General features: G+C 40.5%; 1 protein-coding gene across 1 annotated transcript in view; it reads right to left on the reverse strand.

Moving 5' to 3' along the window:
- Positions 1–2,759: 2,759 nt before the first annotated feature.
- Positions 2,760–13,398, reverse strand: part of IGSF5 (immunoglobulin superfamily member 5) — a 34,323-nt gene continuing 23,684 nt past the window's right edge. Inside the window, exons 8-9 of the mRNA XM_069785086.1 lie at positions 13,009–13,085; positions 2,760–4,046 (exon numbers count right to left, since the gene is read on the reverse strand). Coding sequence (XP_069641187.1) covers positions 3,978–4,046; positions 13,009–13,085 — 146 coding nt within the window. The 3' untranslated portion in view covers positions 2,760–3,977. The remainder of the gene's footprint in view (positions 4,047–13,008; positions 13,086–13,398) is intronic.

Genomic DNA, 13,398 nt, shown 5'->3' on the forward strand with positions numbered 1-13,398 from the left:
CTACTGAGAGCGTGCTCCTCCATATCAAGTGGCTTTATGAATTTCAATTCTCAACCTCATCTTTAGAAGGGTTTTTGGAGGTTGTTCGGAAAAAGAGTACTAAGATGACAAAGGTGTTTTGGGAGCAGTGTTCTCCTATTGGCAGCTAGGGGGTTATTTTTTATTATAGCTTGACCACATCAGACAATTTTGGTCTATACTGATTGCTTAATTTTACTTACACAGTTACCGTGAGGCCACTGGATTAATTTTATTGTATTTCTGGGAATGTAGGTGTGAGATTTAGAGAAATTCAGGGAGGGAGAGTTGGGGGTGGGCCCCATTTTAGACAGGTAAGGTCTGTTTGGATGGAGAGGGTAGGGTAATAAGATGAGTTATCTGCAACACTTTGAGGGACCATCCTCTGGTTTTCCAGGATCTTCTGCTGGAGAAGCTTGTAGGAAGCTGTGTCCTTCCTGCCTCATGCAGGATCCTTTTGAGGAAAGAGATTGTGAGGCCAGTAACCAAAGAGTTCTCATCTCTGTCACTGGGAGGCCCAAATACTTGAGAATGATGTATTTTAGGTTAGCAGCACCACATAGTATATATTCTACCAAATAGATATTGAAAACAGAGGTTCTGTTCAATCAAATCAGTACGAAATCAAATGTTTAGTCAATATTGTGAGTACCCTTTAGTAAGAGTTCACCTGTTGATTCTGCTCAGCCCACACAAACCTGAGGTGCTTTTTTATTGTAAAAAGAAACCTCCGCATGAAGCCAGTGTTATTTTTAAGTGGCTTTGTATTAAAGGTAACCTGAATTTTTCTGTGAAATAAAAAAAAAACAAACAACTGGTGAGACAACTTTGGGAAACCTTACTGTAGAATGAAATACTGTTTATCTCCAACGCATTTTTGCCTGCACATACATGTATGGAATTAAAATCAGAATGTTTTGTAAAGAAAAGTGGAAGGGTTTTATACTATCAGACTGTGTACAGTCTGGAAGTAGCAAGAAGCTAGATACTTCTAGATTACTAAAATGTCCCTCAAGTCATAATTATAAATCAATATGGATGTGTACAAAAGATTGGTGTCTCCATAAAGTGCCTGAAATTCAATATTTTTAGTATGCTGTGTCTTCTGAAAGTGCCTGCATATTTTATATTCCCTGTGTGCTAAAAATTGTCTCTGTATTTTATGTATTGTTGTTTGTGGAGCTCTATGTGCAAACATAAGTAACAGCAAGTACTGGAAATGATATACAGGCTGTATAACATACCTGAAGAAAACAAATCTGGAAGCTTAAAAATGCCCTTAACTATAAATTTCAAGGACACCATAAGAATTTTTAACCTTTGCTAATGCTGTTAAGAGTATACCATAGCTGTGTGGGATGCATTCTTGTAGCTGGCAGGAAGGAAAATAGCTCCAGACTCTGGTTAATGTGCACGTTTCCATGGTTGTGGCACCCATTTGTGTGAAAACCCTTTGTTTGTTGGAGCCAGTAGGATGTGCAGTCAGTGGGGTGTAATTCCTATTGCTGCTGTGTGTTGTCCGCTGGCAATTGTCTGCCGGCAAGTGGTCCCCCAGGTAAGGGTGGCACGCTGGAGCACTTTCCAGCTCCCAGGCAAGATGCACAGCTGGAGGGTGACCTGGCTGCACTCCCCTGATGTCTGACTGCAACAGCCTGGAGCTGTCAGCAGGAAAGGGGGGCTCCCACACCCTTCCCAGATTAGGGGTCTCACATCAGCCCGTTCATTCAGCAGGAGTGCTGGGAGGTGCTCTTGTCCAGCCACAGCCTAAAAACCAATTTGGGAAGCACTGCTGGTGTCCTCTGAAGAGCCTCAAGCACCAGGTAGCATCACGTGGAAATCTCAGTGAGGACTCCCCAGCATGGAAGGCACCAGATTGCTGACACAGGAATCTGTCTTTTGGCTCAGAGCATGTGTCCTCTTGCCCATGGCCTCAACACAACAATGGTTTTGATTAATGTGGAAGGATATAGATTAATTGGAGAAAAGGTTTTCTTCAGTTCTAGGTTGGCTGCTTTAGTATGACACAAAATAATATCAAAACTAAGCTTGAAATCAAGGCTTTGAGATAAACAACACAGTATCATTTGATTCCTTTTCAAAATACATTCTAACAAATCAACTTTTTTTGCTGGGAAACTACTGCCTCCATGCAGTTTTCATTTTTGTACTGCAGGACTACTTTTCTGGCAACCAGAAGGCTTGCTAACCATGCACATGCACAGAAAGCCAAAGGTCCATGGTTTTTATACCCGACTCACAGGCTGGTGTTACCCTGGGCCTCTCTCTCCCATGCAGTGGGCATTCCTCTAATAAAGAGGATTTTTGCTTGTGTTTAGGTTGCTTTAAGCTACAGTAGCAACCAGGAGATGTCAGCAATAGCAATACTTGTATCAGAATAAGGTAGATATTTCTCTCAGCGCATGGTTATTTCGAGGAAAAAACCCAGCTATTCCACAATGTAAATTGCTTACATTTTCTCTGTATAACACTATAGCTATTTATGTACCATGCTGTTGGTACAATTGCATTCGATGGGAGTGCATTTCAAAGCTCTTCCTTAACCAAACAAGACAGAAAGATGGTCAGAATTTGAAACAGCTTTGTATACAATGGCACATGGCAGACCGTGAATTGGTCTCAGCACTTGTTCTGACAGACTGACTGAAAATACAACTAGCAGTGCAAAAATCTGTCACAATTTAATGAGATGCCATATGCTAAACATGCAAAACAACTTTTTCCTGAGATCAGGTTTCAAATTTCTTATTTTTGTTGCACAGATTATCACTGTAAGTAATTCTATGTGGTGGCTTCTTTCAGCACTTAAAGAGCACCTGCATTGGTTCATACAAAAGATTAACATGCAAAACACTGAATAATTCAGAATGCTTTGAGTGGGTAGAAAGATAAGTACACTGAAAATAACTTGTTTTTTCTGGATGAAGTTTGCCTTTTCGTAAAAAACTAATAAGCTTGAACTTTTTATTATGACATACAAAACTTCAGACAAAACATTTCAGCTAGAAATCATAATTTTTAGATTGGGAATGTACACACAGGGTCCATATGCCAGATCTGCTCTACTGGCAAGGTTGCCTACCTAAAGTGCATTTCCCATGGTCATTATCAACTCTATCCCTGATGAAATGACAGGGCCCAGCATGAATACCAGCAGCCACCCTGTGCTGTGACCCAAGTCATTTGGCTGCCAAACATGGCCCACAAGTAGAACAGAAACATAAAGCATTCAAGCAACAACTCTAAATGTCAGGAGTTTCAAATCCACATTTTTCAGCCTAAGATTTTTGCATTTCAATCAAAATAGGATTTTTTGGCACGCAGGTGATTTTTTTATTTAAAACTGGAACATCAGATTTAATACAAATAGCTTTAACAAAAAAATGTATTGAAATGAAAAAAATTAATTAATTAGTTTTGTTAGAAATTTTGAAACAGCCCTCATGAAAACTTCCCTTAGTTTTATTACAGAACAGAAATTAAAATATGTTGTTGATCTATAAGCCCAAGATGATCATTTGTACATAAAGTACATTAAAAAAGCAGTAGATATTGTATTAACCATTATTATTATCCAGTTCTTCTGAACTAATATATCTCTTGCAGTTCCAGTCCCTGATCTTGCTGTGGATAACCTAACATTTCTGTCTGATAGGAGTTTTGCTGATTCCCTTGGGATCCAAAGCATGGATTCTTGTTCTTGTAAAGTCACATCAGATTCATTGTCTCTCAAGTTAAGGCTGTCATTTATGTCCGTTATTTTGCTGAGATATCATATGCTACATTATAAAGGTTGCAATTTTATTTCATTACAAGAGGAAAAAAAGAAAAATAACTTATAGCTTAAACTGAGAGAACTGGTGTTAACCTTTCTGTGTTGCAGGACGCCATCCAAATGTGCAAAATGCAACTGATAGAGAAATTTCCTGGAGAAGTACATCCTAAACAAGTGTCACGTTTCTAATTTTCTTTGGGCTGATCAGATAATCAGTACGTCTTTGAGGTCGCACCTATGGGAGAGTAAAAGCAGTTATAGAACTAAAAGAAATCCTAGAAAAGCAGTCCCGCAAAGGTCCTCAGGAGTTCACCTGCCAAACCCTCACCCCAAAGCATCATATCAAAATGAAATCTATCATCAGCAACCCACTCAAAATCTAAATACAAAGGAAAGGATGAACAGCAGAACAAAAAAACCTTCACATCCAACACACTGATGGCAGTTCTGGGAATTCATTAACTGGTCTTATGCTACCTGAGAACTTCTTGTGGACTCTGCAGTCTGTATTCTTTTAAGCAAAACACGATGTTGGGCGTTTCTCCTCTGGTTCTCTTAAAGAAACTACCTGTTAAGCTGTAAGAAAAACTTAACTTCTGACACTCCAAATACATTAGAAATTACTACAATAAGCATGCCAGTATTCCATGTATCTGAAAGACCACTCTCAACATCTCAGTGTTTATTCAAAGCAGGCTTTTTTTTAAAGTTCCCATGACTGGCATGATTCCACTTCCACCGACTGCAGCCTGTTTTCAAACTGACCCCAGTGGGATCAGTGCAGGGCAAATGCACAGCAGTTTTGAAAACTCAGTCCTCATTTGAAATCAGTGCAATGGATTTCCAGTCCTACTTACTTATGCACTTTTACAAAATATCATTGCAGAGGAAAAGACAAAGAAAAATTCATTATTAAATGCATCCAAGAAACATACACTTTGAATATTTACATATGGTGGTGAGACCTCACATAGATAATTACAAAGTAGCTCTAAGGAATGAAAATTTCTTCTGAAGTTATAAACATGCATCTTCACAGAGCTTCTTAAATGAAACACTACAGTTGAATGGTTTGCTGCAGCCAGCCCCTGTGTTGGTTTTATTTACCTCCAGGTAAATGCTATCTGCTGGCTACTGTTCCTTGCAAATTCCCCACCACAGGGTCTCAAGCCCTTGGAAATTAATGGAAATGTCACTGTTCTTCCCAGTGGAATTTTTTATCAAGCCAAAGCTGGTTCCTACTATGGACCAATCTTCTTGTGGTTTGTTTCGGGAACATTAGTCATGTACAGTCTGTATTGTCTTGGTATTCTTCCAGTATTAAACATCTTAAATAATGCATTTGGTACATATACATTATTGAGTAAGCCATAGAAGAAAATGTTAGATAACAAATGTGGACAACATGTCTCTGGTATTTAATGAGTCCCAGCACCTCAAGGAAAACCATGGGATAAATATAACTATCCTAGAAACATTTCACAATACAGCTGCCTTCTGTTTTACACACAACTCTCTTCCTGTGTCCCCCCCCCCCCTTTTTTTTGTTGCTAGAACATACCGCTGTTTTCTAAATTTACCCTTCTTTACTGTTTATTTCTGCAGAGAGGAGAGGCGCTCTGGGAAGTAACAGGATTGCCTGTCTCTGCTTAAGAGACCTTTTCCAAGATCTCTCTGCTGCACTGAATTCCTTGCAGTTCAGCCCAAAGACCTTTACTGGTGCTCAACAGAGACATCACTCATTCATTTCTAGAGCACATCAGAAGTTTCCTCTGGTCTGTGTTAGCCTAGAGATTAATATAGATGAGATTTGCTCCATTTATGGCAGAACAGTTATTAGGTATTTCCTGATTGATCAATTACAGGTCTGTTACGGCAGGCTTTCTCACTAGGACAGGAGTTTTGAGAAGCTCTCTACTACTGCTCCCCCCCCAAAATAACAAATTTACAAGTAGAATGGAAAAAAAAAACATCTGAAAAAAGCTGAAGGCAAATGTTATGTTTGTGGAAAGCAAGTATTCCCAGATACTGTGGACCATCCTTTGAATATAAAGTATACTGAACTAGTTAGCATACTGAATAACCAGAAAACTTCAGAGGGGGTCCAAAAGCACCTCATTGAACACTGTCTCTGAAACTTCCTGAAATATGTCCTTATTTGAAGGCCATGTTTAGCAAAATACTGGAGTGGGAATATTTCCCAGAATGCGTTGCACAAAAATACTGTATTACACCCAGATTTACTAAAGGAAAAAAGATATTAATCAGAAAGTTCATCAAGTAATGTTGTTTGAGAGAGGCAGTTTTTATGGCCATTAGTTGGCAATAGTACAGAAGATTTTAGTTTGCATGTGATTTTGAATAGGAGGGAGTCAGAGGACTTGCACGAGCTGGATTCTTCTGTGACAGCACTGGGGAAAATGTAACCCAAGCATGCCTCTTTTGCTTTAAAAACCTTATCTGCGAGCATGAGCCATCCAGCCCCTGCCTTGTCATGCCATTTCTCCTCCCCATCAAAGGAGGAACTGAGCAGCAAGTTTGGTCCTGGGGTGGGGACTGTGCCCATGGTGGCTCGCCTCTGCCCAGCTGCATCCTTCATAGTCATCTGCTTTAGAGCAAATGTCCTGGGTTACTTGTATTTTACTCTCACTGTGCTCTGATATCAATTAATGAATAATTTCATGAATTTCAATCAACTCACGCTGTGTACTGGCCCATTTTCTGCGGAGCTTTCTCTGAAGTAGCACAGCCTCACTAATGTTGCAGTTCCCTGGATATAACTTCACTGAAATGGAGGCTGCTGGCTGCTGGTCAGTGACCTAAAACTAATTTTCTGATTCTGTGGAAGATCTCATACAACACATTACAAATACAAAATGCAGAGGAGTAGGACCACAACAACCATTTCATATTTAGACCCTGATAGCCTACAGCAGCTAGATCCTCTGCTTGGTTTGATTTCAAAGTTGTTTCTTCTTCAGATTAATTCAGTGCTCTACTAGTCCTGTCAGTCCCAGTCTGAGAAAAAACGGTTTCATCATTCATTACATCCTACACATCGAAGGGAAAAAAGACAGCTCTAGTGGTTCACTGCACAGCCCAGCATTACAGGAGTGCGTTTCTAAGTCCCCTCTATCAGTAAGGATGCAATATCGTCAGCATTTCTTTTACATAGTTTGAAATCTCTTTGTACTGTCAGCGTGGCATCCAGTTAACCATAGATACTTGACAGTCATATGTTTCAAAGCCTGCCTGTTGGCTTATCTGCCCTGGATGCCTTTTTATAGGGATTACTATAAAGAGAACATTATACTGGGAAAAGCCTTGCATAGTTTGTTGGTTTGGTTGGGGAAAGAGATGCCCAAACCTTTCCATCTTTCCCAGCTCTTCAGCCAGACAAAAAGAGAGCTAGCAATACATGGATGAATCAGCAGGCAAAACGAGTGTGTGTATCAGCTGATTTCAGGGTTGAATCCTTCAGTGATGTTTTGAATACCAATCTTCAGTCAATGAAAGAAGGACTTTGCTATTACAAGCATGTTGTAGTCATTTCTGCAACCCATATGACATCAGTGATATGAATGATGAACACACATCTGGCATTATGAAACAGGGCTCTGATCTTTAAGTTGATTTGACAGATGGCGGCTCCTCAGACACTGGTGCTGTGGAAATGTGTGATAAACTGAAGGCTTTGCCTGCTATTAGCCAGCCAAAAAAAATCCAAGTCTAACTGCATTAGAACAAATTGCTGAAATTAATGTGGTAGGAGTACTTCCAAATGTGTCTGTGTGCATCACACATTTGGCTAACTGTTAGAACAAAAAATCAGGGAAGCACAGCTTTCTGTTTCTAAAGGTTATTTTTTCCCCCTGCCCTCAGTTTTTAATTCTTATTGCAAATTCACTTCATTTACAGGAAACCACCCATCCCAAGGTTCTGGATACCCTCAAAATAATTCAGATACACTATTGCTTCAAATAGCAAACCAGTTCCCTCAACTTGTCGTGCACTCAGCACATTTCCCTGTCCATCAATAGACATACAGCCTGGAAATTCCTTCTCATTTCTTTGTGAGTTAATCCCACCCACATAATTTCACTTCTCCCCTTCTTCCACAGATGCTTGGGGAAATTACACTATAAACTGCACCTGCCTTTTCTATATCTGTATCATCAATATTTATTACTCTCTTAATCAAGATATGCTGACCAATGAATATCATAACATGACATACTCTATAGCACATTTCATCAGTAGGGGTAAAATTATTTTCTGTCATTGGTTTATATTTCTATTTTATTGACCTTTTAATTTGATTTTGATAGCTTAATTTTTCTTTTCAAACAATCCTCAGTCAGAGCAGTTATATACAGTGCAATAAATGGAGCTACAATTCATCATTCATTTCCTTCCCAGTATAAAACCACAACCACAACTAAATAATATTTCCAGTTTATAGAGTGTCATTTGGAGTAGTTAAGAAGAAAAATAGATCCTTCCCCATTAACGGAGCCATGACTCACTCTGGATTGGAGAGGAAGAGTGTGGCTGTGGTGGCAAGTACAAGCATACCGTAGCTGTGCTGAATTACACCAGAGAGGAATCTGGCCCACTATAAATGAGCACTCACTCCCTCTTATGAAATGGTCTTCTGATTTATCATAGAGACATTTATGGCATATTAAATGGACTAATTATGAGGCTTGTGTAGGAGACTGTCCAGTCCTGCAGGATGCTGAGTCCTTAGAGCTCCTTTTGTACCAGTGGGACTCGAAAAAATGCAGTTCCTTGGAGGTGGCACTCAGGACCTGGTAGAACTGGCCCAATGGCCCTTGTTCAAGTCAAAATCACCTGTGGGACTGCCCCAAAATCTGCTGGAGCCAAGGTAAGGGCTGATTGCACTTGGCTTTTGGAAGGAGCTCTGTGCAATGGGTCAGGGCATGAGAAAGAGCCCCTCGGATGGGACCTTGGTCCCTAACACCCCTTTGGCCTGCAGCTCAGCCCTTGGACTAGGAGCAAGAATGACTCTCCTCCCATCGCTGACAGTAACAAAATATGCAATTAAACAGAAGCCTGTAATTCTACTCTCCATTTGACCTTTTCTTGGCTAATGTAATCAGAATGAAGACCTTCCAGCACCCCTGACTGATGCTCCTGGCCTCCTCTACCAGTGGCTGGTAATTTTTTTCCTCAGCTCGATAATTTAGTTCAATATTCATCATTTTTTAAATGTCTTGCACACCTTTTTTTTCCCCTTCTTCTTCGCTGTGGTATTACTTTTCCCTAAGATGATTTGCCAAATCTTTTGTTCATGCTGTGAATTGATCAGTGCAATTGCTGGGCAACATTTATCTTCTGTGAATATTTTGCATTACTTTCTGATTCAAAGAGTTTCAATGGACAATAGCTGACCTCAGTGATTTTTCTGTTGTCACCTTTTACAATGAGACCCACCAGGTATTTCAGGCTTCGTATCTGGTTGGGTCCATGGGCAAGGACTTCTGAGGAAACAAAAGCTGTGATACAAAGTCTCCCTTAATCTCTCAAATAATTTAAAATTGTAACTTTTTACATATGGAACAGAAGGGATCAAATTTGAAGCTGATACCCTCAGAGATGCAGGGAGACTGCCTAATGCCTCTGACCTGTGCTGAAACTTTCCATCCAGTTTTCTCCTGGGAGTGGGAGGAATGGGCTGTGCAGCAGGTACGACCACCTCTGTCTAGTCAAAATGCTAACTTGAAAAATCTTCATTCACTGCGATTGCCCTGCTTTTCATCTTGTCCCCACATCCATGAGCTTCTTTGAATTTTAAAACTCTCTGTTTAAACTTTGCCCATATGGACCTATTTTCTAGCCTTGTTGCTGTGATTAATCCTGATCCCATAAGGTGACATGGAAGCCAATCACAGAAATCTTAACTTCTTTCACCTTGCAGAGGTAGAGAGACAAGGCTTCAGGTCTTCAGTCTCTGTGACTCTTTCCATCAGCAGATGGGCTCCTCGTTCCTTCCCCACCTGGCTCCTGAGGGAGGACTTAGGTTCTTCACTCCTTCTTCTTGACCTCCATAGAAGTACTGCAAGGACGTTTGCTCATTTTTCTTGATTATCCAGGGAGAGAGAGGCAATTTGCTGGAGTTCACCCCTTTATGACCTCCTTCACTATGGAAAAAATTCTCTGGATAACTTCTATTCCTCCTGGGTTTTTAGCCCCTATTTCTCATTAGAAAGTCCAGAAGAATAAAGATTAAAAACCTTTGGGAATGTTTCCAGTACCCAGGCAGGGAAAGCCAAATGAGAAATGCAACTTTCTGTGCTTTGAAAACGCAGTGGCAGGAGGGCAGGTGGTCTCTGAAGAAATGATTTGATTCAGCACTAATCAGCAAACAGTTAAATGGCTTGTCATATGATTTCTCCTACTTGACAAGAAATACAATGAAAGAGCACTACAATGTTTATTATGCAATATATGGGCAACAGTGGTGACTGAACTTTATCAGAATGCATCCAGTAACACTTTTTGTCAGAAAACCTCTATTATGTAGTTAACAGGGAAGGTTACAGATGTAAAAGAAAAACCCTTTTTTGTCTGGGAAATGTTTCACTATGTTTGTATGTAATGCCATAACTTTAAATCACAGACTGCAAATCCACAATTTAAGGTAAACCTTCATCAATCTTTATCAGCTCCTGCTTATACAAGATGGGACCATCACAATATACTGAGAAGACCTGTTCAAACTGAGAAAGAGTTTGTCTTCACAAACCATTTTTAGATTGCTGAATATTCCTCCAACATATGGAAAACAGTTATAAATAATTTCCACCTCTAGATTATCTCTTGATATTTTTCAAAAATGTGTGTGCGTTTACTGATGCAGCTGGAAGCCACCGTAACAGACTTGTACCAAATATCGTCCAGGGACAACTGGTTTAACAGAAACAGTTCAACTTTATGCTGTGTGCCTGTGAAGGATTTAAATGTTTCCTTAGCCACTGGGCTGCAAGGGACCTCCTAGACCATCTAAGCTAGCATTTGACATGGAGGGCTGCATCTGCATTTGTGTTTGTTTGAATTGAGATCATGAATCCAACGCTTGTGAATCCAGTCTCCTGATGGTCCCCACTCACAACACTATCATTCTCACTCTGGAGCTGTCTGAGAGCACCCAAACTGGATACCTTTCAGATGACACCAAATGGCTTAACGGCACCCCAGTGCACAACCAGTGCATATCAACCATTAATGAGCACCCAGTCACTAGGAAGTGGCTACAGCTAACTGAAGTTACTGCCTCCCCTTGAAATGTGAATAGGGTGGATACGAGGTCCTCAGCACAAGCTCCTTTGCTTCTCAGAGCAGACCATAATGTGCCTCATGCCTTGTGCATGTAAACATAACCAGTGCCTTATAATCCTGTTCATAAGTGTACTGAACACTGTCTGAAACTGTTGCTCAGGGTTATAGATTCACAATGAACCCTCAGCTGTTTTGTACATGCTTTTCAACTTTTCTTTAATAGTATTTTGTTTGACAAGTAGTTAATGTCAAACATAATAACTACCAGCCACAAATACACCAGTATCATTGCTATTATTTTTACTGTTATTGTTTTGATCATTGTTTTAATCCTTGATTGAGTACTTCCTAAATTACATTGTGCGCCAAAAGAACTAGACACACTCTGCTATGATTTATATGCAATGTCATCCCAAGACAGATTTCTGCATTGTACATGTTGAAACAGCTTTTCAAAAATAAATGAGTTATCACTGTGTTGATGAGGGAACTTGGTACCACATCACTGACACATTCCCAAGAGAACATTGGCAAAAACCATCATGGAGGTGCTAAATGTATTTTACAAATATATGGCATAAATTAAGATCCATGTTGCTGTTGTGCTAAAAGCTAAGAGAGCCCAGCACCACCCTTCAGAACGGAGGTAGCAGAGAACAGAACAAGTAGAGGAATAAACACTGAGCTCTACTTCTTTACATGTTAGCCACATGGAAAGAGGCAAAGCTCTAGGGTGGACTGGGTGTTAGCTGTGTGCTTTCCCTTCTGTCATTTACTGTTGAGATACCAAAGGTCTCTAAGATCAGTGTAAAGTTCCTGACTGAAGCAACTTCTGCAATGTGCAAGTGTAATTGGAAAATACAATCAAGAAATGATCCAGAGAAAATGCACATTTATTTACTGTATCATCTGCACTGGATTTTGTTTGCAAAGGAACCCCAAACCTCACCTACAACAGTGCCTCCACCTTACATCCACATCTCCTCCAGCCTGGCAACTGGGAAGAACAATAAAATCATTGCAGACCTCCACTTTGGCAAAGGCACCTATATAACAGCTGTCCAGAATTATTACATGCCCAGAGCAAAGCAAACCTCCACATTATAATGGTTTAATGTATAATATACACAGAGGTGAATTCTCAAAAGCCAAGCCAGAGTTACTCCGACTGACAAGGCTGAAAGGATTAATTAATCGTAGTAATTGGGCTTGTGGAGAGAGATGACGAGACTTTTTAATCCCAGGAATAAGGAAAAGACAATTGGCTTTACCTATGGGAAGTCTGTCCCAGCCAGGGCTATCCACCATGATGGCCAGCAGAAAGGCCTAGCTGACATTTGGAGGAGGAAAGATATCAAAAGCAATGGAAAGTAAAGAGCAGACACTGACAAATGCCTGTCAGAGTTCAAGGAGTGTCTGGATGATGTTCTTAGTCATATGGTTTAGTTTTAGGTAGTCCTGCAAGGAGCAGGGAGTTGGACTCAGTGATCCTTATGGGTCCCTTCCAACTTGAGATATTCTATGATTCTATGAGGGGAAATTTGTGACTTCGTAACTTTAGCCTGGGAGGTGGGGAGGAAGATGTAGCAGAGTGCTGAGGGGAACATATGTGACAAAAGCTTTATTAGACATTTCTTCTAAATATCAGGAGTGGTTGTTTCTCCCTCACCCACCCCCCCCCCGCCACTCCCCCAAATCAATCTAAATTCAAGGCTAATACCCAGGGCACTTATCCTTATAAATCAAACATTCAGGAATGCTGAAGGGACATTCCACTTACCCAGTTACAGCTGTAATTGACTTATAAATGTCTACCTCCACCCCAAATCTATGTTTGGATGTAGTATGATACACACCGTGTGAAAAAAAGGTCAAGATAACAGCATTACAATTACCTTTGGTACAGAACTGTTCTGTAAATCTGCATCAGGGACAGTGAACTTTGAAGACATTGGGGGAAGAGAGGAAATTCCTGTAACAAGAATATACAAGATTACCATTATTCCGTGTCCACCATGGCGTGAACCACAAGCCATTCAGGCATACAGCTAAATATGATTTAATATTGTGAGCCAAACTCCAGCTAACTTGTTGGGCTAACATGGCAAGGGTTTTGTGGTGGGGGGGAAGCTTGCAGGGGTGACTTCTGTGAGAAGACGCCAGGAGCTGCCCCCATGTTGGACAAAGCCAGCTCCAGAATGGTCCTACTGCTGGCCAAAGCTGAGCCCATCAGCGACACTGGTGGCACCTCTGTGATAACATATTTAAGAAAGGGTAATAAATGC

The sequence above is a fragment of the Haliaeetus albicilla genome, chromosome 6 (assembly GCF_947461875.1).
Source record: "Haliaeetus albicilla chromosome 6, bHalAlb1.1, whole genome shotgun sequence".
NCBI lineage: Eukaryota > Metazoa > Chordata > Aves > Accipitriformes > Accipitridae > Haliaeetus > Haliaeetus albicilla.